Here is a 24162-nt window from a genome sequence, read left to right as displayed (position 1 = left end):
TTGTAACACGTTTAGAAAACACAGCAGCCAATCTGCACACAGCAGGGAATGCATCCAGTATTATTACTAGAATATTAATCCACAGATAGAGCTAATGCTGTGGGATATGGGTTCGAATCCTACCATGTCAGATGAAGTTTGAATTTAATAGAAAAATGGAATTATTTGTCTAATGATAGCCATGAAACGACTGCCGATTGTTGGAAAATAGCCATCTGGGTCACCGTCAATTACCAGCACAACTATCCATTTCCTTCTTCATCAAATACCTATCTAGTTTATCTTAAACATGTCTTTCTTTGCCGCTTTGGCCACTCCCTGGGATCATGAGGTCTGTGTTCAACATTGACTGAGGTATAAAGAAGAATTCTCATCTTGTGCTGATGAGGAAAGACTGCCCTCTCTCTCCCTCCCCTCCTCCCAGATGCTGATCATCCTTTGCAGATGCAGACTGAAGCCATTATCCAATCAGGCATTTACTGACTTACTGAAAGAGCTGTTCAATTAATCTGATCCCACTCCCCTCCTCCCCATCGACCTTCCTTCTCAAATATTTGCCCAAATTAGTTTGCAGAAGTTGCTCAGGGAACTGCATTCACTGTTCGCTAAGACTTTGCAGATCATAAAAACACTATTAAAGAAAGACTGTTTATGTCCTCTCTGCTTTCTCGTCAATCACTTTCAATCCGCATTCTCTCTCTCTGTTACCAAAACCTATTACCAGTCCCAGAGCTCATCTGGGTACAGAAAACTTTGTTTTAACCTGCACCTTATGAACTGGCACTCTTGATAAACCAGCAAGTATTATATACCTCAAACATCACATAGTTTACAATATTATTCCATCCAATTATTAGTCTTTTAAAAACTTTATTTACCTCAATACTTGCCGTTCATTTGAACAGCCTCTCAAAATATCAACAGTTCTTTCAATTTCGAGTCAATTTCTCCTCAAATATAGTGATTGCAACGTCTGAGTAGTCAGTTGAGGGTGTGAGTGAGAACACTCCACGTTAAGTTTTATTTAAGGCAGCGTTGCATTGTTATTTAAGTGATTTATGCTGTAAGTACATTATAACAGTGACAAGTATGTCTGGTGCATTACATTTCAATTATTTAGTGTATGTTCTTACATTGATCATGTGGACCTCTTGATCAACCAGAATATCTGACTGACTGGCACACATTCCTGGCCCTGCAGGTGCTGTATACGCACTGTCCTTGACAGTGATGAATCTTGACCCTTGGGCTGTATTCACTGGTGTTAACTGTTCCAAATGCAGTGCTAACAGTTTGTGCTACTGACGAGCTGCACCTCCACTCAATGCAGCAGTGTTATAAAGTTATGCAGGAAGTGTCAAGAGAAAACCTGATGTCCTGTACTTACTAATGGAGCAGATTAAATCCAGGAACCTCTCCTTGGGGAAGAGTGGGTTTTCCAGGCCACGGAAGTACAGCTTCAGGACGCCAGCGACTGAGTTGATGTCATGCTCGTTGCGATCATCCATGAGGGGGTCCTCACCTGGTGTGTAAAAGGAAAGAATTTATATTAATGCAGGGCCTTCAGGTTGACCGTGCCTCAAGCATTCAGGCTCCAGATGCAAATTCTAGGCCTCTGTTCCCCTGAGCTACCCAAATGAAAGAGACGGGGTAAAAGACTTGCATTTATATAGTGCTTTTCTTGACCAGCAGACAACCCGAAGCATTTTACAGCCAGTGAAGCACTTTTGTTGGTGTAGGTAATGCGGTGACCATTTTCCTTCCACAGAAAACTCCCACAAACAGCAAAGATAATGACCAGATTTTGATGTTAGAGATTGAGGGACGAATATTGTGCAGGGTAAATGCCCCCAACTCTCCTTTGAAACAATGCCATGGGATCTCTGACATCTGGGGCATCCGGCGAATGTCTCACTTCAAAGCTACTGCCAAAAAATAAATGTGTATCCTTCTGTATTCTGGATCTGTGCAGAGATGACACCAGTTCCCATGAGTATAATGGGTTTTGCTGGCCGTGCTTTAGAACGTCCATTCGTGACGTTGTGCCGAGATTTCCTTTGAGCAGCTATCCCCGAGTCCATTCCCAGACATTACAAATCAAACATAGTGAGCATCAATTATAAAAGAAAACTCTCAATAAAACTCAGGTCAACTGAAAGTGACACTGAGGTCAAGACTACGGGAGAGGACAACAACAAGGATCAACAGTAAAAACAGACAAGGTAGATATATTCTAACCAACCCGTTCGGAGGTGTTATGACACCACCTATGGAACAGGTGTGATGTGAACCCAGGCCTCTTGATCCAGAGGTAGGAACACCACCAGTGTACTAGAGCTCTCTAAAAATAGACAAGTTAAACGCAGAGGTGATGGATTTTGAGAAAAGGTGGACTGGAATTGATGGCTTTTTAAAAAATTCGTTCATGGGGATTTCTGGCTATGTCCATCCCTAACTGCGCAGAAAGTAGTTGAGAGTCAACCACATTGCTGTGGGTCTGGAGTCACATGTAGGCCAGACCAGGTAAGGATGGCAGTTTCCTTCCCTAAAGGACAATAGTGAACCAGGTGGGCTTTTCCAACAATTGTCATCATTCGACTCTTGGTTCCATATTTTTTACTGAATTCAAATTCTACCATCTGCCGTAGTGGGATTCAAACCCAGGTCTCCAGATCGTTACCTGGTTCTCTGGATTTATAGTCCAGTGACAATATCATTAGGCCATCACCTCCCCGTGGCTTATGGTTAGTATCCTCTCAGCTAAATCATGCCTGGTGTTTCAGAAGCTTCAATATTGTTTTAACGTCAGTGTGCGAGAGGAGAGGGAAAAAACTTCAGGGGCCCAGGAAGAACCAGCAGTCAATGGGTTAATGCACGAGATGTCAACAGGGAAAATCCTCATTTTGTTTCATTTCTCACTGAAATGTCTGAGGGCTTGATTCAGGTGAGCGGGTAACTGCACAATTTGTTAAAAAAAAATTTACTGACAAAATCAAACACTCATTAAAACTCTATTACGAAGTGCAGTTTCCCCTCGATGTCAGTTAATGTACTGCATGTGGAGCTTTGCTTGCAAAAGTGTTGCAGTGTCAGGAAAACAGAAGTTCTCAACATGACAACTAATGTCTGCCGTGTTTGGATTACTTTGGGATCCGATTAAATGGAGAGGCATGGGGCATGGAGAGGGGAGAATCGGGGCACGGGGTGGGGGGGGAGGAAAACAGGGAAATGGGGGCTAAGAAGGTAAAGGGGAGAGGGAAAGTGTAGAGGGGGAGGAATGGGAGGAATGGGAGGAGGAGAGGAAGTAAAAACAAGAGTGGGGACAGGAGGAAAGAAACAGGAGGACAGGGAAGAGGAGGTGAAGAATAGGAGTGGGAAATGGAGAGGGAATGGAGGAAGGCGTAATGGGGGCAGGGGGAAGAAGCAGAGGGGTGAGAGGCTTTGGTGTTTGGTGTTGTGGAACATAGAAAGAGAGAGGAGTGAAGAAAGGAGGTGAAGTGGGGAGGTCAGAGAGGAGAATGGGAATGTGAAAGGGAAAGGCATGGGGGTAGCAGGGGAGAGGAAAAGGACAGTGGTGAGGCTAAGTGTTTGGGGTACAGGGAATGATGGGACATGATGGAAGGGTTCTTAAAAAAAAAGGGGGCAGGGGGCTTAAAAGAGAGAGAGAGAAGTGGGTAATAGGAAAAGGTTTGGGAGGCCAAGAGAGGTGAAAGGAAAACATGTGGAAAGCAGGGGTGGTGGGTGAGATGGAGAGGGCGAGGCAGGGTCTGACATGGCCTGGACCGAGGCCCCAAGCAGCAGCATTGGACCAGGTGAAGAAATATCACTAACCGCTCCTCATATCAATGTAAATAATTATGTTTAAATGTTGTAAAGCTGAGAGTCAGTGGAGTATCTGGAACCCCAATGAAGAAAAGCTTTAACAGCACCAATGCCTATCTTTTACATTAATTCTCCCTCAAACTCACCTCAACCCTCCATCAAACTCACCTCTCTCAAAGGCGTTCTTGATGTCATTGACTTCACTCTGAGAGCCTGGAACACGGAAAATACCCTGCTGTTGTAGGCCTAAGAAAAAAAACACAAAAACAAACATATTCACAAACTCTTCTGTTCCAAATCCAAAATGAATGTGCCAAGTAGCAGCTTTGACCCAGTCAACTTTGTGGACAGTTGCATTAAATTAACCTCCATGATGCACAATCACTCGGCCATAACCTGACACAATGCTATCAGTATCCGCATGTTTCATTGTTAACCAGAGAGGATTACCCACATCACCCGATATCTCACTGCAATTTGAGGCAAGATTAATTATATCACTATTGCAGACCAACCACGAATAGCAGATTCCATTCCCGTGCTGTGGAGACTGGCCCAAGCTCAATACGGACATCACTTGGAAGGCTACAATTTGCTTCGGTATCCGGGACAGCTTCGACTAATGTCAGCATATCAGGCAAGTCCAATTATCCTGGGGTTACAAACATACTTGAAACACCACCTGACTCTCTCGTGATCTATTAGTCAGGTCCAGACAAACACAAGCGGTTGCGAAGTCCCAAATAACCAGGGCCCATTGAAAGGATGTCAAGGTTTTTAAACATCCACTTGCTAGTCTTGTGCATGGAGACTGGATGAGGTGTTGAGGAGATCCTATGGAAACCAGGACACAGGGGGCTGTGCGATGCAAAAACATAGGTTTTAAATTATGGCTATAACCTACCATAGAGATTAATGAATCGAATACAGCTCTCCACCACAAGTGGGATGGGTTGTCCAGAGTCCTATGTAGAAAAAAAGACGAGGGAGGACATTGTCAGTAAACTGAGAGAAGGCACAGCAAGATCCCGACAACTTGGAATCAGAACTGAGAGGAGACAAGGCATGGCAATGGATCCAAGGTGCACTGGCTCCTTACAGACAAAACTCTGCGGTGTGAGGGGAAACAGAAGGACAGCTCACAAGCCAAATCGCTGCCATCAACGTTCACCGGAGAAAAAGCTGCAGAGACCAGTCGCGCTAAAGTCCATCTCACACAGAAATGGGAAACCCATAGCCACTGCACCCACCCTCTTCACTGCTTCTCTACTCCTTTAAACAGAAACTAAAGCTCCTCCTCACTTCAACTGATACTAAAGGTCCCTCTACAGATCTAAACCGAAAGTAATACACTGTCCCCATCAAACACTCCCAAGACAGGTACTACACAGGGTTAGATGCAGAGTTAGAAAGAGTGAAGCTTCCTCTACGCTTTCCACATCAAACATACCCATGACAGGGACAGCACAGGGCTCGATATACAGTAAAGCTCTTTCTACTCTGTCCCAATCAAATCTACCAGGAGAGGGACAGCATGGGGTTAGATACAGAGTAAAGCTTCCTTTGCACCGTCCCCATTGAATTCTCCCAGGACAGGTACAGGCTAGATTCATACAAAGTTAAATAGTCCACTGGTTACAAATGAACTAAACGTCTCTCTATATATTTTCCAAAAGTGTACCCTAGCATCTTATTACTTTGTGCGTTTATCAAGTTGGATGGTTTCTGAGTGAGAGGCAGTTTAGCATGGAGGCCCCACATCTACAATGAAATGACGACTCTGGAATTCATTTCCTGCACACTCATTGTGCCACCTGATGAGGGAGACTTATCCTGGAGGTAATGGTGGATTTGAACCCAAGTTTACAGAATAAACTGACACCATCTAACTGCATGGCAGCCACCAGTGTAACTGGCAAGTAATTTTGATTCATTTAAGGTGAAGCTGAATGAATGCACGATAGGAAGAGGGCGCTCACATGGAGTCTGAACATTGGCGCCGATCTGTCAAGTCGAATGCCCTGTTTCCGAGCCGTAAATTCGATGTGACTGGTGCCTTGGAAATGTTCAGATTTCTTCAGAAAAGGTGCGTTGATAGCAAGCCTTTCACACTTCACGAATGCATCATCATGAGAAATCTCAAACGTCCCCTGCCAAAGGAGGCTGTGAGCTGTGTTAGTCAATACCGCTGTGGGACTGGGCTGTTGCTGATGATGGGGGAGGGGAGAGCCCGATGAAAATACTATAGCTAACAAGGGCTCTTCAGACCCAATAGCACAGGGGGCAGCCCATTCAGCCCGTCTAAAGCATGCTGGCTCATCCAAAGGGCTAATCAAATCGGTTCACCAAGCCTGTTCTTCTTCGATAAGCTTTCAAAAACCTTTATCAATTTATCTTTTAGAAAGTTACAACTGGGGACTGCTTTCGTCAGCAACTCTGTGCGTCGGAAGAATGCTCGCCTTGCTCCATCATGTTCTTCAGTCAAATGCTTCAAACTTGTGCCCCAGGACACAACTTCCTCCTGAACACTTCTTGTCCACTCAGGCAAAACCGCCTCATCATTTTCAGCACCTCTAAGCCCCCTCCTCATCTCCTCTACCACTTCCTCCAGGTATTTCCTGTGGGGGATCGTACTTTTTTTCCACCCTCAAAAGGTGCCTCGGGGTCTAGGCCTGAAACGTCAGCTTTTGTGCTCCTAGGACGCTGCCTGGCCTGCTGTGTTCATCCAGCTCCACACTTTGTTATCTCATGCCTCTGTGCGCTTGTTTGTAAAAAAAAATCACAGGCTCCTAGATAAATGGACGGGCATTTTGCGTGAGGTGCAGGTGGGCTGTAAGAACCTGTTCCATTGTAAACCTGCACGCAGACTGATCTTTGCCAATAAAAAAATTAAAAATGTCTTCGCTTGGAGAAAGTACCACCCAACAAAGAGAATAATAAAATGTGAGGCTGGATGAACACAGCAGGCCAAGCAGCATCCCAGGAGCACAAAAGCTGACGTTTCGGGCCTAGACCCTTCATCAGAGAGGGGGATGGGGGGAGGGAACTGGAATAAATAGGGAGAGAGGGGGAGGCGGACCGAAGATGGAGAGTAAAGAAGATAGGTGGAGAGAGTGTAGGTGGGGAGGTAGGGAGGGGATAGGTCAGTCCAGGGAAGACGGACAGGTCAAGGAGGTGGGATGAGGTTAGTAGGTAGCGGGGGGTGCGGCTTGGGGTGGGAGGAAGGGATGGGTGAGAGGAAGAACCGGTTAGGGAGGCAGAGACAGGTTGGACTGGTTTTGGGATGCAGTGGGTGGGGGGGAAGAGCTGGGCTGGTTGTGTGGTGCAGTGGGGGGAGGGGACGAACTGGGCTGGTTGAGGGATGCAGTAGGGGAAGGGGAGATTTTGAAACTGGTGAAGTCCACATTGATGCCATATGGCTGCAGGGTTCCCAGGCGGAATATGAGTTGCTGTTCCTGCAACCTTCGGGTGGCATCATTGTGGCAGTGCAGGAGGCCCATGATGGACATGTCATCAAGAGAATGGGAGGGGGAGTGGAAATGGTTTGCGACTGGGAGGTGCAGTTGTTTTTTGCGAACTGAGCGGAGGTGTTCTGCAAAGCGGTCCCCAAGCCTCCGCTTGGTTTCCCCAACAAAGAGACTTTGAATCTGCCTTCATTTGCATGTTAATTAGGAAAATGTGCAAAGGAACACAAGTTCAAATGAATGTTAATTAGCCCCCGGTCGTTTGTGCAAACGGACATAATGCAGCAAAATGGGCCGACAATGAATCAGTTTAATTAAATCCTTTTGAGCTTTTCATGTTTCTGTGCTGCAGCTCAGAGTCTTGGTGGGGTGTCTGCTGGCTGGGGGAGGGGGGAGGGAAGAAGTGGTGCAAGGCACAGGCCTCAGGTAGAGTCACTGGGCCCTCTCCATAGCTCACTTCTGTCTAATCCACCCAATGGATGCTGTCTCTAATCTTTTCAGCTCACCACTGAGCCTCCTATCAAGCCCTCTGCTGTCACAGGAGTTCTCAATCTACTGTGCTCTCAATCCTTTGTTGCTACTGGTAACAGTACCATTGTCTGCAGCCCCAGAACAGCTCAGCGTACTCAACCACTGCTCGCCCTGGCAAATCATCATGGGCGTCCACCGTCTCATTCACAGGCCGGGCACATACCACCGTATTTCTTTTCATCCAGAGTGCCACCCCTCACCCCAAACCCAACCCTTTGTTGTGGGCACATTGTTAGTTGAGGTTAAACAGCTCTGTTGTTCTTGAAGGTGAGGGGACATCTGCTTTTCTCTGCACCGGCCCCTGCCCTTTCTAGCCTTGCTCCAATTGCAGAATGACCCCGAGGGAATTTCCAATCCATGAAATTACTGGCGAATGTTCAACAACCGACATCAGTACTATAGCCTCAGAGACAGAGGGAGAGGGAGAGGGAGAGAGACAGGGACAGACAGAGAGATGTGGGAGACGCTGGGATGGTAGGGTCGTGCTCCAGGTTAATCCTGGCTTTGGCGAGGGGGTGAAGTCAAGGTGAGGATTGGGCCCTGATACCCGGTTTAGAAAAAAAAGGGTCCAAACGGTTCACTCTGCCTTTTCTACTGAAGCAAACCACATTTAGTTTGGCCCCTATGTGAACTACAGCCCTACCCCACCCGAGTGAAGTCGAACAGCTTCCCCACTGTGGCCTCTGCCTTCAATAATGTTAGAAATGGTTAGTGGAGATATTTGAATGAAGTGGGCCCTCTTGTGGCGCAGTGGTAATGTCCCTAGCCGTGGATCAGGAGGCCTGGGTTCAAGTCCCACCTGCTGCAGAGGTGTGTAATGATATTTGAGCAGGTTGATTAGAAAAAGGGGTTTTAAAAAAAAAATCAAAGCTCGCCTCAGGGCTCTCCTGTGCTACAGTGGGGGCCTCCCTATACCTGGACTATGTGGCCCAGGTTCAAGGCCCACCTGATCCAGAGGTGTGTCACAACATCTCTTAACAAGTTAATTAGAAAAATAGGTTAATTAAGAGGGCAGGTAAATGTTTTCTCATACGGTTTTTCACTTAGGTTGTCTATAGCAATGCGCAAGTGTTGAATCTTCTGGAACATTCCTTGTCCCTGTTGACAATAACTCCTACCTCAGTGGCAAAGAGATGTTGCAAGCCCATCTACAACTTATTGCGACGAAGGGGAGGGGTCACTTGTCGGATCCCACAGCTCCTGGTGGGGGGGAAAGAGATCAAACAGCTTTGTGGAAAATGGGGCCTTAGCTCTGGTGGGGCTGCACTTGCCCTGCACCTCCTCCATCCACCCCCTCCCTCATCCGCCCATCTCCCCACCTTGCTTCAGAAGCTAGCTCTACAGTGTATACCTGAGTCCTGGCACGGGTATTCCTTCTTCCTCTGTCAGCGGCAAAGCAAGAGAAAAACACAGATGAAGCAGAGAACAAAAGTCACTCGAGGTCCCGCCCGATCTCACAAGAGGCCTCAGGGACAGGTCAGAGAAGGCTGGAATGCAGTGGCAGCTTATGGAGTCGGGGGCTGTCTGCATCTCAGGTGCTCCCTTGTCTGCATCGCAAAAGGCAAATCAGCCCGTCATTTAGAAACCCATCAACCCAGATCATTAATTGCCCTGTGTGTTTGGGGGGGGGGGGGGGGGGGGGGTGGAAGCAAGAAGAGTGTGCCGTCCATAATGAGGCTGATCCGAAGATGATTCCGGTCCTGACTCAACATGAAAAACTCTCCAATGCCAACTCAAAATGGCCGCACCACCTTGTTTGGTTGTCCAGAGTGTGCAGTAAACCTGGGGATTTTCTTTTGGTAAAAACGGATACTGGGAACTCGCCACTGCCCGCACCAACATGTCACTGAATGAGGAAGGTCCTTTCTTATTCCAGGTCTTGCGCTGGTTACAACCATGCCGAGAGTCAGACTGGGATCTAGGGATCGTAGAAAGTGAGCTCCGATTGTCTACCCTTGTAACTTCGACTGGAAAGTGGAGAATTGGGCAAGAGCAGGACGCGGTTCGACTGTGAGGCTCCCCATAGACAAATAGCTCCCTACCTTCCACTGTCATGATTCATGGTGGGGATGGGATGTGAGTGATGCACAGTGGCCACCTTATCCTGGTTGATGTCCAGTCCCTCAATCAAGCACGGAGTGTCTTTGAGAGGGGAACTGCTCCCCTCACCCATATCAGCCACTACTGTTTGGGTGGAAAACCTGCTTACAGATCAGTTAAACTTAACAACAATGGGATGAAGCACTGAGGTAGGTCATTGATTGGCAAGTCAGTTGGCAGTGGAGTGAGGAAGTTGACCACGGTCTGGCCAGGCAGAGGGCGGTGGAGGGGGTCATCTCTTGTTCTCTTCCACAGTTGTGTTTGTGCCCGACTGTCATCGGAGATGAAGCGCGCGGTGTCCACCAATGCTCTCGATGCCTTTAGAGAGAGGTGGGTACTGAAGGGGATATGATACTTTAATTCTCCCTCTGACTCCATTTTAATTGAATCCCCTTCTGGTCTAACCCCCTCTTCACCTTTGACTACTTGTTTTGTCCATAAATGGGCTTAGCTTGTAAATACTCAATTGGATACATGCGTGTTTTTACTGGGCGTGGTTACTAATTTTAAAAAATAGTCATGGTGATTTTGGTGGTGGGAAGGTGCTCAGTTGTGTGAGACAACATTTCTGGGTAGAAAATAAAAGGATAAAGTTGATCACGGGCCTCTCTACCTAGACCGTAATTCTGGCTGAGGAGCGAGCAGACAGGTATCAGGCACACAATTCCCGCCTCCCACCAACTCACCATCTCCAGCGGCAGAAGGAGCATGTCATCCCCATGACTACAATGGAGCGCACAGGGGTCTGGCAAGCTGTGTGCACGTCCTTGAGAGAAAAAAAAGAGAGAGCAGGAACATCGAGTTCCTGTCTGTCCCCTCCCCCAGAAACAACTGCAACACACCACAGACGAGGAATCAAAGTTGATGCCTCTGGTCTGTGTGGATCAATAAGGCCTTTCCCTAAGGGGAGCCTACCGGTAATTTCGCTGGACTATCAATACAGAGACCTAGATCATGTTTTGGGCACTATAGTTGATGGTGGAATTTCAATTCGATAAAAATCTAGAATCAATCATCTGATGATGACCATGAATCCTTTGTCGATTGCTGGAAAAACCCATCTGGCTGACCAATGTCCTTTGGGGAAGGAAACTGCCATCTGTTCCTGGTTTGGCCTACATGTGACCCTCAGACCCACAGCAATGTGGTTGACTCTTACTCTGCTCCCTGGGCAATTAGGGACAGGCAGTAAATGCAGGCCTGACCAGCACTGCGCTTGTCCTATGAATGAATTAAAGAAAAAGGTAATTCACCTACCATCGCTTGGCTCACTTTACCAGTGTCATAGAAGGCTTTGAAAATTAGTCATCCTAAATCCTGGGTGAGCAGAAGGAAAGCTAATCTAATAATCCTCAACAGAATGTATTAAAAGGGGATGGTAACGGGATCTTTTATTCAGCAATTCAGGCTCCAGGTACAGCTGTTGAGAGGATAGGCCTGAGGCCTACAGCCTACTCTCATTGGACTAACCTCAAAGCGACCTGATGAGTCATACAGGCCTGTCCTTCCCAGGATCAGCTACAGTTTTTCCAGGGGTATTGTCACCCTCCCCAAGCCCACTCACAACATCCCTCAGATCAGCCATCAACTGGACAAGACTTGAACTCAGCACCACAAGACTCCTGACACCCCCTCCCCCCGGGGCAATTTGTAGCCAGGGACCGACAGTAATGACAGTCCTGACGAGGTCACAGGTACGGTTATTCAATAAAGATCTGTAACGAACACCCCGATGGCGACCTGGGTGGAAGCCTGAGAGGATCACGGGCCTACCCAGAGCAAAAGAGATGCACTACAGCCCCAGATGAAAGAGAACTAGCAAGGGTTTGGAAAGACACAGAAAGCCACCATTCCATTCAGCGTTTGCAGTCTGTCAGTGCCTGCCACCAAGTACCTGTATGAACGTCTCCATATCGCCATTAAACAATTTATGATTATACTGTGAGCGAGGCCTAGGCTTCCTCATTTTCTGTGGCTTAGGGGGAAGCGATGGGGGCCTGAGAGAAATGGAACAAAATCAACACACAGAGAAAACAATACACTTTGAAGAACGTGGATCGCAGAAACAAGAGTTAATCATTGAGGTACAGAAACAATGTTCAACAGCAGCTACAACAGCATCCCATTATTTCGTACTTAGGTTGAGGTCAGTGCCCATTAGAAGTATAATGTAACACAAACATAACTGGAAGGCCTATAAACCTACTAACTTTCCATTTCTCTCTGTCTCTGTGTGTGTGTCTCTCTCCCCCTCTCCCTCTCATGCTTTCCATTATATTCTATCGGCACTCAGGAATGTCACCCATTGGGTCACTAGCATATGATGGTATGTCGTCTATGGGCATCATCACCAAGGCAGTTCCTATCCACCCATGACACCTCAACACTATCCAGCTGGGGCCTATTGAGCAGGGTGTCTGGCTGCTTTCGCCTCTCTACAGCCCCCATTGAATGGGGCTTGGTGCGACAGTATGCTGTATGAGATCAGCAGACTCAGTACAGACTGGGGTCTTTGTCACACATACAGTGTTGAGGACTGCTTTTGGCAACTAGGCCATCCTTGCTCAAAGGAGATGCCTTTTCTGCCCATTCCAGTGTCATTCTGCCAGGATCCTCAACCCTGGCCAGGAGAGTCTTACTGAACAAGTTGCGGCAGTGAAACAGGATCAGGGCAGAGAACAGTTTTGTCCGGGGTGGGGAAGGGCGGAGCTACAGACAGCATGAGCGAGACCTACTCTTGGCAGCTCCCAATCCCCAGCTCTCTCCTGTAGATCGGGAGATTCTCGACGGTGCGAGGAGGATGCCAAAGGAGGGACTGTGGCGTTTCAGAATCCCACCCAGCTCTCACTGTGATGAGCCTGTGGATATCCCTCAGCCTCAATGCTTACCAACTGAGTGCACCAAGCAGGCTTGGCACCTGGAATGGCTGGCAAATGCTCTGGAGTAGGTCAATGTCAGCTCCGCAGCGTGAGAAATCTCAGCCACAACCATCTCACTGATGCATGCCAAGTAACCTATCAAACGTCTGCTCTCCATCAGGTTTGGGGGTGGGGGGGGGGGGGAAATTGGCCAAACAACACAAGAACAAGCAACAGGGATTGGTCTTGAGACACTTCTCGACTTTCCTATCGGTCTGCGGCATAATCTACCAACCAGATACACTCCTGGAGAGGTTTCACTGCTCAGTTGTCCTTGCTGAGATGCTAGTCTGTGGTGGAGAAGTGGGGACAGGTCTATCTTTGGCAGATCTTTGAGCGTAAGGGTGTATTCACAGAATTAGCGATCAGTTTTTGACAGGGAGAAAGGTAGGTCCTGTGGGGTTGAGAAGGAAGGGGATGCCACCTCTGGTCACTGGGTCCTCAAAGCGGTGTCCACAGGCTTGTCCGAAAAGGTAGTCCGCAGATGGTTCAGTATCGACATAAGGTGAACAAAGATAGGAACCTCGTGCACATGCATGCACGCGCACACACCCACTCACTGACACAAAACCAGACAGCAGAAGTAGGAGCAACAACTATATCGTTTCAGAAACAGAATTCCTGCCGCCGTCACAACATACACTCGAGAGGTCAAGTTCCAAAGGGCTGAAGGTGGAGATGAGGAGCTTGCTGAACATCAAGCCTGGCCGAAGGGCTGAAGCCCTCCCCGCTTGGAAGTGGACATCATGTCACCAAAATCAATGCCACTCCATATCAAAGCGAGCCGGGGGGAGCATTGGGGGTGGTGCGAGGGCATGCAAACAGGGAAAGCTTGAAGAATAACCATCCCAGGTTACACAAACAAACAAATAGACAGCCTCGACGTGTACACCTATAAGATGCCGCAGCTGTATCGAGCGGGGGTCTCCATCAAGTTAGACAGTGGAAAATACGGCTGTGAAGGCCTGGATGTTGACTGAGGCTTATGAAGTTAGTGGGTTACTGTGGGGTGGGGCACAGAGAGGACATAGGGCCAGGAAGGGAAGGACTAAACCGGTTACAGGTAATAGCACAGTAGCAACAATCTGCTGCTCCCTTTGCCTTGGGGTGTCTACTGGTTGAGCTTTCACTGCAAGAATCTGAGAATATCTCTGGTCAGTTATTGTCTGGGACTGCACTGAGTAAGATAGGGAACACCGGGCTCCTACCTTGAAGTCCCACATTCGGCCTTCTCACCTAAAAGGAAAAATATCATTGTTCAGCAAACAAAAACAAAAATCACTTCACATTTGCATTCTCAACACTTCTGGAATGAACCCACATAAAAACATGAATTATTCCATTTGAAGGAACAGTCAGGTAGATTGGGCAACAGTGTGAAGTGCAGAATTTTAGCTTCGTTGCCTGCATTACACCTCTCCTGATCTTTGGAAATTTAGAAACATTTTGGAGCAGGCAAATGAAGCAGTTATGTCTGAGTTGGCTTTTTGTTCAAAGAAATCTAAACAAACCCCAGTGCATTTCCTCACCTCTTTTAAACTGAAAGTACCTGCCCCTCTACTCTTTTGAAGAAGTTAAATACATCGCTACGTCCTAAACTCTCAGCACAAGGATAGAGAAAGAGTAAAGCTTCCTCTCCTCTTTTAGGTAAAGCTCTCTCGACACTGTCCCCATCAAATGCTTCCACAGCAGGAGCAGTACAGGGTTTGATACAGTAAAGCTTTCCCAACAGTTTTAAGCTAAAAAATAAAGCTTCCACAACAGTTTTAAGCTAAAAAATAAAGCTTCCACTACATTGATCGCATCAAACACTCGCAGGAAAGGTACAGTATCGTCTTAGGTGCAGAGTAAAGCTGTTTCTATACTTTTAAACTGAAATTATACTTCCTCCACACTGTTCCCATCAAACGCTCCCAGGACAGGCTGTTAGGTAGAGAGGAAAGCTCCCTCTATGCTTTTAAAGTGGAAGTAACTCTTCCATTCCACTGTCCCCACCAAACACTCCCAGAGCACAGGCGACACACTATTAAATGGAAAGGAAAGCTTCCTCTACACTGTCCACATCAAACACTCCCAGGACAGGGACAGCACAGGGATAGAAACGTCCTCAATGCAGTTGCATCAGAACCTTTTTTTTCGCAGGACTGTTTACAGCATGGAGTCAGATACAGAGTGAAGCTACCTCTACATTGTCCCCAGGAAAAAACATTCCTAGGGCAGGGATTGGCTGTGGTTAGGTACAGAGCAAAGCTTCATCTACACCAGTGTGCTTCACTGCTACATAAAGAGAGATCACTTCTGGAGTGAGACACAGCCTGAGTGAGTATCTAGTTCGGGGAATTTGGAGCAGTGGGGAAGCGCTGCTTTCCACTTGCGTTTTTGGTTCATGGTCGGTAACACTTTTTTAACAGCATAAATTGAAGCCCAGGATCAGGACCCAGCATAAAAGACTGATATCACAGGAAATCTGTACATTCATTGATTAGTAAGAGTTGCTAATTTGACTATCCATTTTAGGTTATTTTCAGATTGAAGGTAAATAGGACAACAACATACATGTTATAAATTGAAAGGCCAGTAGGAATTTTTTTAAAAATGAAGAACTAAGTAAACAAAATAGTAATGTCAGGTCAGATGATGTGTTGTAACTGTACAATATAGGAGCACTGTGGTGCACAGTGACTACATGAGGGGCAAGTTTGAGGAACTCCAACTCAGAGCTGATGAGCTGGAGTTTGAGTTTCGAACACTGCAACACATCCGGGAGGGGAGGGGAGGGGAGTTACCTTGAATCTGGTCCGTGGTCATGGGCAGGAGGGTGTAACTATGAGTGAGGCAGATAGAGGGATCCAGGAGGTAATGCTGAAGGAGCCTCAGTCCTTGAACTTGTCTAACTGGTTTGGAGTTCTTGATCCCTGTGGGGTTGACAGTGGGGGCTGCAGGGAGGATAAGCAAACTGCACCATGGTACAGGGATCCTTTCAAGAGGAGAGAGAAAAGAGAGATGTAGTTGTAATCAGGGATAGGATAGTTACACCGCTTTCTGTGGCTAGGATTGAGAATCCCAAAAGGCTGTATATTGCCTGTCTTGTGGTCAGGTTCAAGATTTCTCATCTGGGGGCTACAGAGGAACTTGGAGTGGGAGATCAAAATTCCAGTTGCTGTGGCCCATGCAGCATACGGTACGATAGAGGAAGGAGGTTCTGCTGAGGAAAATGAGCAAAGGTGAAATTATAAAGCAAAACCATAAAGGTAATCATCTCTGGATTACCACCTGAGCCATGAGCAAATTGGCACAGGGTCAACAAGATTAGCTGACTGACAGAAGGCAGAGAGCAGAGATAAAGGGGTCTTTGCCAGGATGGCAAACTCACGTTCTGCACTAATGATCTGGACAAAGGAGTGAGAGCATTGTTGCTAAATGTGCAGATGTTACAAAGGGAGGTGGAGGGATAGGTAGTGTTGGGGAAGTGGGGAGACTATGGAAGAATCTGCGCAGGCTAGGAGAGTGGGCAAAGAAGTAGTAGATGGAATACAATGTGGGAAAATGTCAGGTTATGCACTTTGGCAGGAAGAATAGAGACAGACTATTTTCTAAATGGGGAAAGGTTTTGAAAATCTGAAGCGCAGATTGGCTGGAGAGTCTGGATTCTCTTAAGGTCAACATGTAGGTTCAACTGGCACTTAGCAAGCCAAATGCAATATTACCATGCAGTTCAAGAGGACTAGAATACAAGAGCAGGGACGTACTGCTGAGGCTGTATAAGGCTCTGGTCAGACTGCATTCGCAATGTTGTGAGCAATTTTGGGCTCTCTGTCTCCAAGGAAGGATGCGCTGGCTTTAGAGGGGGTCCACAAGAATGGTCCTGAGGATGTAGGGTTTGTCATATTAGGAGCCGTTGAGGAGAGTGAGGAAATTGGGTCAGAAACAACTGTGTTAACTTAAATAAAGGGAATTTACTAATATGAGGATAGAGATTGCCAAAGCAAATTAGATAGGTAGTCTAGCAGGAATGATAATAAATAAACAGTGGCTGACATTTAAGGAGGTAAAAATACATCCCCTTAAGGAAGAAAGATTTCAAGAGACGGATAAACCAACCACCACTCACCAACGAAGTCAAGGAGAGCATAAAGTTGAAAGATAAAGTACGTAAGGTAGATAAACGATAGCCCCAAAGACTGTGATAAATTCAGAATCTGGCAAAGGAGGACTTAAAAGATTATAAAGACAGAAATAAACTACTAAGGCAATTCAGCAAGGAATATAGAAAGTGAGAACAAGAGCTTCTTTAAATATAATAAAAAGGAAGACAGAGGTCAAAGTGGACATGAGTCCCTTAGAAATTAAATCTAAAGAGACGGTTTTCGGGAACAAGAAAATGGCAAAGGAGTTAAACAGATATTTTGCACAGTGTTAACAGTGGAAGAGACTGCAAACTTTCCATTTATACTAAATAATGTGGTGGAGTGGTGGGGGGGGAGGTGCGGTTGAATCAAGTGCTGTTGCCTTCACTAAAGAATCATTATTAGACAAAATATTGGGGCTAAATGCTGGCAAGTGATTCAGTCCTGATGGCATACACCCAAGAATCCTAAAAGAGACAGCTACTGATACAGTAGATGCATTGGTTGTAATTTTCCAAAAATTCTTGGATTCCGGAGAAGTACCAGAGGATTGGAAACTTGATAAATGTGACACCCCAATTCAAAAAGAGGTGGGGGGAGGGAGGCAAACAGCAGGTAAATGTTGGCCGAGTAGCCTAACATCCATTACTGGAAAAGTCTTGAAATCAATTATTAATAAAGGAAGCAATAGCAAAATATTTGGAAAATTATAATCTAATTAAGCAGAGTCAGCATGGCTTTATGGAAGAGAAATTATGTCTGACTAATTTATGGCTCATTGGTTAGCACTACTGCCTCACAGCTCGGGGACTCAAGTTTGATTATGCCTGTGGGTGACTGTCTGTGTGGAGTTTGCACATTCTCCCTGTGTCTGCGTGGGTTTCCTCCAGGTGCTCCAATTTCCTCCCATGGTCCAAAGATGTTCAGGTCAGGTGGATTGGCTGTGCTAAGTTACCTATCGCGTCCAGGGTGGCGCAGTCGAGGTGGGTTAGCCATGGGAAATGCAGAATTACAGGGATAGGGTTCATTTGCTTACTTACTCCCTTGTTCCAACCTCATTATATTCCTAATCCTTCCCAGTTCCGATAAATGGTAATTGACCTGAAACATTGACTTTGTTTCCCCGCAGATGCTGCCTGACCTGCTGGCAACTTTCACCCTTTTCTGGTTTTCAAAAGCAGAAATTCTCGATAGATTTAGGAGGCTTGCCGTGTCTGGACGCACTGGCATGCTCATGCCAGCAGTCCCTGTAACAGGTTGCTCACTTGAAGCCAGAGGCTTTTGCTTGAGCGATGTCAATCTAGCTCAAACATGCCTGTCCAGGAGCCTTTCCTGCTCTCACTGCCCACCATGGGTAGCGAGGAGGGGTGTACAGTTTGATAATCAGCTTGTTTGGCCACATTATGAGCACACTGTCCTTGGAAAATGAAATGTGATGTTGGAAAGGGATGCATTTTGGGAGGATTAACAAGGTAAGTACACAATGAATGGTGGGACCATATGAGGTGCACAGGATCAGAGAGACCTTGGTACGCATGCACATTGATCATTGAAATCAGGCAAACAGGTAGTTTAAGGTGGTTAAGAATGCATGGAATGCTTGCCTTTATCAGCCAAGGCACTGAGTACAACAGCATGGGAGTTGAGATGGAGCTGTGTATAAAGTTAGTTAGGCCACAGTACTGCGTGCAGTTTGGTCACCACACTATAGGAAGGATGTGACTGCACTAGAGAGGATACAGAAGGCATTCACCTGGGTGTTGCCAGGGCTGCAGCAATTCAGCCACGGGGTGTTTTCCCTTACAGAAGGTACAACTTTCAACTGCATTACTGCAGCTTCGGAGATCCCACCCTGAACACTAACAATGCTTGCAGAGAATGGAGCGCTTCCAAACAAGACTCTCACCTTCCCCCAGTGTTTGCTTTAGTAGGTCATGCTTGGCTTGCAGCTTTGTGATCAGGTTACTTCCGTTCAAGTATTCCTTAAATTTCTGAAAGACAAACCGTGTACATTAACAGCATATCAGTCTGCCACGAGGTTCTAACATACCAAACTGAAATTGGACAAGGCAAAGATCAGCTTAGTTTGGCAATTCTACCCTCCCCCCTACCACCAGATAGAGCACAGGAGGTCAATCACCCCACTGTGACCATGCCAGACTCTTAGAATGAGTCCATTAGTTGCACCCTCCCATAGCCTTGTGCATTTTTATCAAAGTTTTCACATTTTTATCCAACCTGAGTTGCATCCCTTAATCCGCTTTGTTGTAGTCCATTGTTGACAGGGCAGATCTCAATCTAAACACAGCCACCTTTCCCTCAATAGATTACAGGCATTAACTACTGCATTGTTTAAATTATTTCAATTATTTTTCGATTCTGAACTACTGGCATATGGATTTGACCTATGTCTGTGAAAGGGGCTTAATGATTAATGCAATTTTAATGTAGCCATGGTGATTTCTTTAAAAAAAAATTGAGACACACTTCCTGGAGAGTAATGGGTTTTGTTTTTGTTTGGTAAATTTTACAAACAAGCAAAGTTGTACATTATGTTGTAGGTAAAAGGGTCTGAAAATTATTATTTTTTGATTGAGGGAACCATTTGTAACTTGAAGAAAACCCTTTTTGGTTTTGGTTTGTATAAGTCTTGGCTGAAGTTTAACACTGTTTGGTGGCGCACGATGGCTCGGTGGTTAGCACTGCTGCCTCACAGTGCCAGGGACCCAGGTTTAATTCCACCCTTGGGTGACTGTCTGTGTGAAGTTTGCACATTTTGTGTCTGCGTGGGTTTCCTCCAGGTGCTCTGGTTTCCTCCCACAGTCCAAAGACGTGCAGTGAGGTGGATTGTCCATGTTAAATTGCCCAGTGTGTAGGTTAGTTGTATTAGGGAAAAGCAGGGTCATAGGGATACGGCAGTGGGGAGGTGAGCCTGGGTGGGATGTACTCTGGAGAGCTAGTGTGGAGTTGTTGGGCTGAATGGCCTGTTTCCACACTGTGGTGATTCTATGTTTAAGACTATTGCTCCTGAAAAAGGAAGACAGTTTGGAACTGTTAAGAAATAAAAGTTTTCTCAGTGTAATCAGTTTTGTTTTAAAGTTCCAGATCAGAAGTGTTTGGTTAAAACCCTGAAGGAGTTGTTTTAAGTTGAGAAAGTCTACACTCAGTTATGTGAGGGCTTAATGAAGAGGTGGTCAGATTCTCCGAACAATTGAAGCCACAGCTAAGTCCAACCTTCTGTGTGATAGAGAAAGGAATTCTCTCTGGCGAGAGAACTATAAGAGAGAGGTTTTGTGTTTAATAGGATTGAATCTTCCCATGTCTTTTGAAATCATGAAACTTACATTATACGTAAACGGTTTGGTTCATTCTATTTTACCTACATTTCTTTTGTACATTAAACTTGTTTTGTTGTTAGCAACAAGTCTGCAGCATCACGCGCTTCCGTTTCAGTGAAAGACCACCTCATTAAAACCAAAAACAAACAAATCCCCTCTCAAGCCAGATTTCAGTGTGCAATCTGACTTGTCCAGTAATAACATCAGCTGGCACCATACCAAATGGAGCGCGCTCTAGGCCAGAAACGACACGTAACATGCAAAAGTTAGAACCTCCGACATGGCAGTCCTTCCTCACAACCGGATTTTGTAATGGGATCTCTGGAGTGAGAAAATTTCTCAACCTCCTGATGTAAAGGCAAGAGCATTGGCACTCAGCAAGAACTGCCCCCTGACAGGACACACCGCACAACCAGTTATCCACGACACATCCCTCACTCCCGGAGCTAGGTGGTACTGATCTTCCCCTTCACCTCACAAAGGGGTCCTACCGTAAAGTAGAATATCTCTGTCTCCTGTTGGTTGGCTCGCCTCTTTGCAATGTTAAGTTTGCTCATGTAGGTCTCAGAGGCAACAGATTTGACGGACTCAGTGGATCGGCTGTGATGGAATGCATCAGACACGTCAAAGTCCTCCACTGTTAGCATGTCCTGCAAAGTTTGCATGGTGGCATCCAGCGTCTTCCTCACCTGGAGGGGGTGCAGGAGCAAGAGGGGAGGCAGGCGCATCAACATGAGAGAATGAGAATCCAGAAAAGGCCCTCTCCTTCACTCCTTACAGACCCCACCCCCACATACTTGATATATCATTAATCATAGAACCCCTACAGTGTGGAAATAGGCCTGCAGCCCAAAAAGTCCACCCCGACCCTCAGAGAATCCCATCCAGACTCTGCGGGCAATTTAGGGTGGCCAATCTACCTAGCCTGCACATCTCTGGACTATGGGAGGAAACCCACGCAGACATGGGGAGAACGTGCAAACTCCACACAGACAGTCGCCCGAGGGTGAAATCGAACCCGAGTCCCTGGCGCTGTGAGGCAGCAGTGCTAGCCACTGAGCCACTGTGCTGCCCAGGACGATAAGAGCCTGATCTGACCCCCACAACCTCCTCTGTGACAGCTGAAAGCTGTTTTGTTTGTTTAATTCTGCGATGGAATTCCCATCTCCTGGGAAATATCTGAATTGAGTGGTCTCGGGGTAACAGTCAGAGGTTATTTCGCGAACTCTGAACTCCACAACCAAGAATTGGAGCCGGTTATGCAAGGAACCGGCCCATGGTGCTATTATTTACAGGGGTGGCCAAAGAGAAAGGGGAACAGAAAAGGATCAACTTCACAGGCCAACTACTCTCAACCTCACACAAACTGACGACTGACCCCCACCACCACCGTGCTGGACTGACTGGTTCTAATGTGCACCTTAAATTTGAAAGGGATTGTCGATATCTGGCACCCAATAGATACGCGAGTTTTAAATAGTCAGAGAAGTTCTTCCGACTTACACCTGAAGCCACGAAGGATAGGTGGACTAATCCCAGGTTTTGGTGAGTTGCTATCAACCGCCTTCCCATTCACCTCAGGCAGCCAGCCCAAACAGGGGAAGCAAAGACCCAGTGGTATTATCGCTGGCCTGTTAATCCAGAGATCCAGACAGTGTTCTGGGGACTCCGGTTCGAATCCCGCCACAGCAGATGGTGGAATTTGAATTCAATGAAATATCTGGAATTAAGAATCTAATGACGACCATGAATCCATTGTGGGTCGTTGGGGAAAAACCCATCTGGTTCCTGGATGTCCTTCAGGGAAGGAAACTGCCATCCTTACTTGGTCAGGCTTATATGTGACTCCAGACCCACAGCAACGTAGTTGACTCTTAACTGCCCTTTGGGTAATTAGGGATGGGCAATAAATGCTGCCTGGTCAGCAACACCCTCACCCCATTACAAATAAAGAAAAAATTATAGAGTGCCAGATGGGGGCGCTGCACTTGGAGGCCCAACTGATACTAGCGCTCACTCGATTCATCAATGGGAACCAACGAGGTGCAGTCCCCTCATGCCAGCTACTCCGGTTCGCTCCCAAACTAATCCCCCTGCCCGCAAGTCCACCTCGACATTGTTTCCCACCACGCGCCTTGACCCAAGTGGCTGTATTAGTTGTGTGCATCATGGTTCACCTCTTCATTCTCGATCTTCAGGGTGGCCAGGCGAGATTGCAGCTGGTGGTACCTCATGAGAAGTTCTGTTTGCACTGGTTGTTGAGCACTCACCTGACAGATCTGAAGGGGAAAGACAAGAAATGGGGAGTCGTTTAGCACAGGAGTTCTCCCCAAGCTGCCCAACGCTCACTCTATCACCACTCGTCAAGGCTGGGGGCCTACGCTGGTCTTTTAGCCAAGGCGCTAGAGGCAGACCATCAAGAGAGAGACCTGTTTCAAAAAACTCCCAGGTAGTACCGTAGTCTGACTGTGCTACCCTCATGGGTGAAGGGCAGTGTGTAAATGTTCTGTAAGTGACGTGGTCAATAGCTCCAGGGATCTTTAGTCGCATAGTGGTATGGTTCCTGCCTCTCAGTCAGGAGGCCCAGGACAAGTCCCACCTGCTCCAGATGTGGGCCATCTCCGAACAGGTCAATGAGAAACGATCAAATCATAAGCAAAGCCACTGGGAAGCGCGATCACCCACAACTCTGCATGATGCCTTATTTTTCCCAAAAGGCCATAGTCTACAACCTCAACCACCCCCAGTCCAGGACCCATCACTCCCTTCCCCCACCATCACCTTCCCCCTCCCCCATCCTCTCCCCACCCACATTCTCCCCTTCCCCCATGCCAGATCACACCCCATATTCCCCACCCACACTCTCCCTCTCCCCAGCCCAGTCCAGCCTCCATCCCCTCCACCCCTGCTCACCCATCCCCCGAGCCCCCAGGCCAGGACCCCCAACTCTCCACTTCCCTCAGTCCAAGCTCCCACCTCCTGCAAGTCCATCCACATTCTCCCTCCTCCCCCACCCACAGTGTGCCCCAACTCTCTCCAAACACATTCCCCCTGCCTCCTTTCCCACCCTCTCAAATTCCTCCACTCTAGTCCAGGCACTCACTCTCCCCTCCCCATCACCAGCCTGCGCTTGCACTCTTCCCCCTGCTCCAGTTCTATGTAACTTCCCCCCCAGCCCTGACCCAAACTCCCCCTCCCACTTTCACTCCCCACACCTCCAGCCTCCACCCATGCAAATTGTCTGCAGTACACCCTACATTACAACAATTATTATATTTTCAAAAGTCATTAATCAGGTGCTTTGGAACACCGTCAGGTTGTGATAGATGCTATAGAAATGCAAGTCTTTGCCTCTTTAAATCCTGGATTGCGATTAAGAGCAAGGAGGTTCTGACAAAAAGCTAAAGAGGTACTACAGTGCTATAGTGAGTCCCATGACAGGGGTGTGGGGGGATGTTGGGGGTTGGTGGGGGGAGTAAAGGGGCAGGTCAGGGCAATGGGAGTGTGCACAGCTCGCTCTGAATGTGCTGTTTCTGTACAGGTGTGAGACCATCCATCTATAACAATTTAAATTAACAATCAACGCACATTCAGCACACAGAACACAATCTGCATCTGCTCCCACTTCCAGCTTTCATCATGCAAGAGTTACTCCAGCTAAGAACATTTTAACAATCTGTTGTGCACCTAATTACAGACCGTGGATCTGAATGTTATAACAGCAGAAACTGATACAGTTTGGGCACACAGACTGCAAAATGCAAATTCAAAGGCAAAAAAATTTGCATTTCGGTAGCATCTTCAACACAGACCAACACCAAACATAGCTCTCAGCACTGTAAACAGGTCACATGAAGTGATA

At 47.0% G+C, this 24162-nt stretch overlaps 1 protein-coding gene across 6 annotated transcripts in view; it reads right to left on the bottom strand.

Moving 5' to 3' along the window:
* Positions 1–24162, bottom strand: part of srgap3 (SLIT-ROBO Rho GTPase activating protein 3) — a 237063-nt gene that overhangs the window by 31537 nt on the left and 181364 nt on the right. For 4 of the 6 annotated variants that reach the window (XM_048548213.2, XM_048548217.2, XM_048548218.2 and 1 more), the window contains 8 exons: positions 22478–22579; positions 20792–20989; positions 18869–18953; positions 14044–14071; positions 11812–11914; positions 4727–4787; positions 3991–4068; positions 1388–1522 (listed from right to left, as the gene is read on the bottom strand). In XM_048548213.2, the coding sequence (XP_048404170.1) occupies positions 1388–1522; positions 3991–4068; positions 4727–4787; positions 11812–11914; positions 14044–14071; positions 18869–18953; positions 20792–20989; positions 22478–22579 (790 nt within the window). Of the gene's footprint in view, positions 1–1387; positions 1523–3990; positions 4069–4726; positions 4788–9168; positions 9200–11811; positions 11915–14043; positions 14072–18868; positions 18954–20791; positions 20990–22477; positions 22580–24162 lie in introns of those variants that run through there. The other 2 variants (XR_007249280.2, XM_048548214.2) reach the window with 2 other exon arrangements.

This window comes from Stegostoma tigrinum, chromosome 11 (genome assembly GCF_030684315.1).
Source record: "Stegostoma tigrinum isolate sSteTig4 chromosome 11, sSteTig4.hap1, whole genome shotgun sequence".
Taxonomy (NCBI): domain Eukaryota; kingdom Metazoa; phylum Chordata; class Chondrichthyes; order Orectolobiformes; family Stegostomatidae; genus Stegostoma; species Stegostoma tigrinum.
Note: the sequence above shows the minus strand (reverse complement) of the source record. Positions and strands in the feature narration are given on the sequence as shown.